The following is a 4,466-nucleotide window of genomic DNA, read 5'->3' as shown; positions in this document are numbered from 1 at the left end:
AAATCATATTTTTAGTCGACAAATTCAACACTACTTTAAGTACATTTTGATGCCAATACTTTTGCACTTTTACTCAAGCAAATTTGGAATTCCAGACTTTTACTTTTATCAGAGTATTTCTACGTTGCAGTATTGACTGTACTGTGGACATATAAAATATACATGAACTATATACATAAATATATACATAAACTATGTTGCTGTCTGCTGGAAACCTTGGATGTCCAAAATGCTTCCTGTGTTCAAACACACATCCATAACAACCATATTGGTTGATGTCAACTCATCAGAGACATTATCTGTCCTCACAAAGACACACTGAGGAGGAGTTATAAACCCTAAACCCAGGGTAGAGTGGTTCAGTGAATGTGGCCTGGAAGGTGTACATGTGTGTCAGTGAGTCAGAGGACACCTCATAGAAGGACAGGGTTCCAGCAGCATGGTCTACATACACTGCTACTCTGTTGGAGCCAGAGGAAGCACCAGGGGGGTAAGTGATCCTACTATTGTGAGAGACTGCATAAAAGCCTTCATCACAGTACAGACTCCAGGACAGATCATTGTCCCCAAGTCCATTAGGACCCTCTCCTCTCCTGCTGATTCCTCTGTAAGCCACTCCTATCCAAACCTGTCCACTCGTCTCTACCTCCCAGTAACAGCGTCCAGTCAGACCCTCTGTACACAGAACCTGTTTACACTCATCATCAAATCTGTCCTGATGATCAGGGTATGACTGAAGCTCCTCCCCCTCTGGCCGAGTCACCTTCCTGTTGCTCTCAGACAGACAGAGTGTTCTGCTCGCTGTGTTTGGATCCAGTGTGAGACGATGGAAGTCTGATGAGAGAACAAGACAGGAAACATTACAAATATTTAATATTTAAAAAGTATTAAAATATTCACACAGAGAGAGAGAGAGAGAGAGAGAGAGAGAGAGAGAGAGAGAGAGAGAGAGAGAGATTGGTTTACAGTAACTGAGTACACAATAAGTTAATGTTGTGTAGTTAAAGTACTAATACCTGAGTATTTGTATTACTGGATACTTGTGACTTTCACTACATTTCAAAGTACTTTTAACTCCACTACATTTGTAGGAGGAGAAAACATTTATTTATTATGAATTATTATGCCCTATGTAGTTTTTTTCAGTAAAAATAGCTTGTAGATCGGGTATTTTTATTATGATTGATAGGCTATTAGTGTTGATTTTGTCAACTAAAACTATGACGAAAAATGTTTGTCAACTTTTGTCACTGTGTGAAACTAAATAAAAACTAAACACACATTTAAGATAATATGACTAAGACTGAATTTACTGACAATTTTGTAAAAATAAATAAAAGTAGACTAAAATGTTAGGGAGGGACTAGTGGAGACGAGATCCAGTAGAACTAAAAGACAAGTCATTTTATGTTTGATTCTGCTCGGGTGTTGCGCTCTGAAAATAGCAGATCTACCAGTAAAGCAGGTTGCACAGTGCTGCGTTTTTCGGGCCGAATATCGGGGTGAATTTCGGAGCACGTGAATAAAAAAATCAACCTCACGTTATGTCAGTCACGTTTGCACACTGACGCCCGTTTCACGCACCACTCGGTCCCTTGCTCTCTCTATCTCTCTCTCTCTCCTTGCCCTGAAAAACGTATTTTGCAACGAAAAACGCAGCAGTGTGCAACCAGCTTAAGACTCCCTAATGGGGAGATAAGCGACCGTCAGGTCACATGTATACACCAGGGGCCGTGGAGTGGAGCAGTAGTTTGTAGATCGGCTACCTTAGACTATTTTCCCATATTTCTTTCCCAGCGGCGTGGGGGTCTGCGGGGTCCGCGAGGGTCCGCCGGGGTGCCCGAGTTACGGCCTTTTTATTGGGCTGCAGTGTCTGCTGCTAGGTGGCGGGGGTCTGCCGGTAGGTGGTGGGGGTCCACAGGTAGGTGGTGGGGGTCTACAGGTAGGTGGTGGGGGTCTACAGGTAGGTGGGGGGGGTCTGCCGGTAGGTGGCGGGGGCCTGCCGGTAGGTGGCGGGGGTCCACAGGTAGGTGGCGGATGGCGGGGGTCCGCCGGTAGGTGGCGGGGGCCTGCCGGTAGGTGGCGGGGGTCCACAGGTAGGTGGCGCGAACACTTTTGCATCCGTTCTGGAGAACCAGGAGTCGGTGGTCCCCGGGAATTCCCTGTGAGCAGCCCCGTTGGGGTGGTCATTTGGTCATTTTTGCACTTTTTGGCAGCGGCGCCTGGGGGTCCCTGGAGCTCCGGGGGTCCTGGAGGTTGTGGTTTGGCAGGCAAGGAGTGTGTGTGCAAAGTTTAGCATGGATAGGGGTAGAGATATGAGTAGGGCAAAAGTGTGACGTGACGTGACGTGACGTGACGTGACGTGACGTGACGTGACGTGGCGTGACGTGACGTGACGTGACGTGACGTGACGTGACGTGACGTGACGTGACGTGACGTGACAGACTGACAGAAGGACGGACAGACAGCCAGTGGAGCTTTTCATATAGCATATCTACAAGCTCACACAACGTGCTGAGATGCAGCGCGTTTTGAGCTTGCAAATCTGATATTTGTTTGAAAAGCCAAATTATAGGCTTTAAGTGGTTCTGTGTGTATTTTTTATGTATTTATTTTATTAATCTGAAAAGTAACTATCAACTAACCCTGTCAAATAATTGTAGTGGAGTAAAAAGTACAATATAGGTCTGTAGCCAACTGAAAGGAGGAGACAGTGGCCCTCATTTATCAATGGAGTGTAAAAAACAGTAATTATTTTTTTCCCAAATTTTGCGTTGGCCAAGTTCAAGTGGCATTTATGAACACTTCCTAAAGACACACCTGGAGTACATTTGATCTCAGCCTTGAAATGCCCGACTTTACGGCCAGAACAAGCGGAATGCGTCCTAACAACGAAAGGAAAGCTAATAAACTTCCCTTCATGTCCACGTCCCACACACACACACACACACACACACACACACACACACACACACACACACACACACACACACACACACACACACACACACACACAGCATAGAGTGGAGCCTATAAGCCTATCACTTTTACACTATAATTGTTGTGTTCAAAAGTGATTTTCTTTTTCATGAATGTGTTACTAGTTGTCATTACAAACACATCCATGCCTTGGTTGTCCCACACAAGCCACCACAATCTCATAAATAATGTTTTGGGGTGAGCATTCGGCACAAGTGCCAATCAAAGTGACTGCACTGGCCAATCACAGGGCATCTTTTCCGGGACTTGGCAAAACACATAAAAGCATAACATCTGTTAGCAGAGTGTGATGGCTTGTGTGGGACAACGATGACATGGATGTGTTTGTAAGGACAACTAGTACCACATTCATGAAAAATAAAAACACTTTTGACAACAACAAATAGTCTCAAAGTGATAGGCTTATAGGCTCCACTCTATGCTATGACAGCTGCTGGGTTCTGCTGGGGAAACTGGACAACAGGGGAATTATTGCCTAATAGACCCCATGGACAGTCTTTTTGGATCAATATAAGTAGGAAAATGAGCCTAGAAGTGATTTAGGGCGGAGTTGTCCTTTAACACTTTGCCGTCCGAAATAGAATGGTGGTTGGTAGATTAGCCGTTAAATTTCTATTATTGTATTGTGATCTGAGACATAATATTATGTTTATAAACATGAGCCCGCCGCCCTTCCTTCTTGGACAGCGCCGTTGTTTTTTCTTTTTTTTTTCCCCAGGTCATAAACTCACCGTGATTATCTGTTTCTCCGTTGGGATAGAATGGGGGTTTTGGCCGATCATCGATCTCCCCGTGCGTTTCGCGTGCACGATCCCTTCACGTAAATGTCCCCGCAAATAATCCATGTGTGACTCAAAAGCAGAACTGAAAATTTTCGCTAGCATAGCCCCTAGCATGGCTGCTGTAGGAGCACCAGGGTACAGACAGCAAACGAATGGCTGGGAGTAGCCTTGGAGAAGGAAAGGAGCTGACGTCACCTCTGCTTCATGTCAGACCGTGCATGAGCTATCAATGCACGAGTGGTGACTAGGGAAGGTTAGACGATCGCCGATTTTCGGATCAAAATCATTTATTCTGGTTTTAATGACTAAGTCCGGGAAAGTATGGCGTGGCTGAGACTCCCTGCTGGGATGTGCGATATAGTACGGTTTTAACATTAAGGGGCTCCACGTGGCTTTGAAAGGGTTAATGACAGATATCCTGGAAACTAAATCCCCGTACATATGGTAACGCTCTGTAGAGAAAACGGCGAGGTCCCGGGATATTGCCGTTGCGTTTTGCCTTTTTTATCAAGCGTTCATATGAAGCCGAAATGATGTAGTGTCCATGTCACCGAGTGAACGGCAGATACGCAAGAAGCAACAACGCACGTTAGGCTTTTTCTTTCCTATAAATAGATATTGAATACCCTCCTCAAAGTTGTAGTTTGGTGGCTGAGCGGTTAAGGCATTCTGTTTTCGGTCCAT

General features: G+C 45.2%; 1 protein-coding gene across 1 annotated transcript; it reads right to left on the bottom strand.

Annotated features, from left to right (window-relative positions):
• Nucleotides 1–295: 295 nt before the first annotated feature.
• On the bottom strand, nt 296–4,466 carry LOC308290296 (stonustoxin subunit beta-like; the record flags this gene model as incomplete). Its single annotated transcript, XM_080732081.1, has 2 exons — nt 296–834; nt 4,409–4,466. 2 exons carry the CDS (start codon nt 4,464–4,466, stop codon nt 296–298), a joined length of 597 nt encoding a protein of 198 aa, XP_080588207.1.

Source organism: Nannobrachium achirus, assembly GCF_963921795.1.
Source record: "Nannobrachium achirus genome assembly, chromosome: 1".
NCBI lineage: Eukaryota > Metazoa > Chordata > Actinopteri > Myctophiformes > Myctophidae > Nannobrachium > Nannobrachium achirus.
Note: the sequence above shows the minus strand (reverse complement) of the source record. Positions and strands in the feature narration are given on the sequence as shown.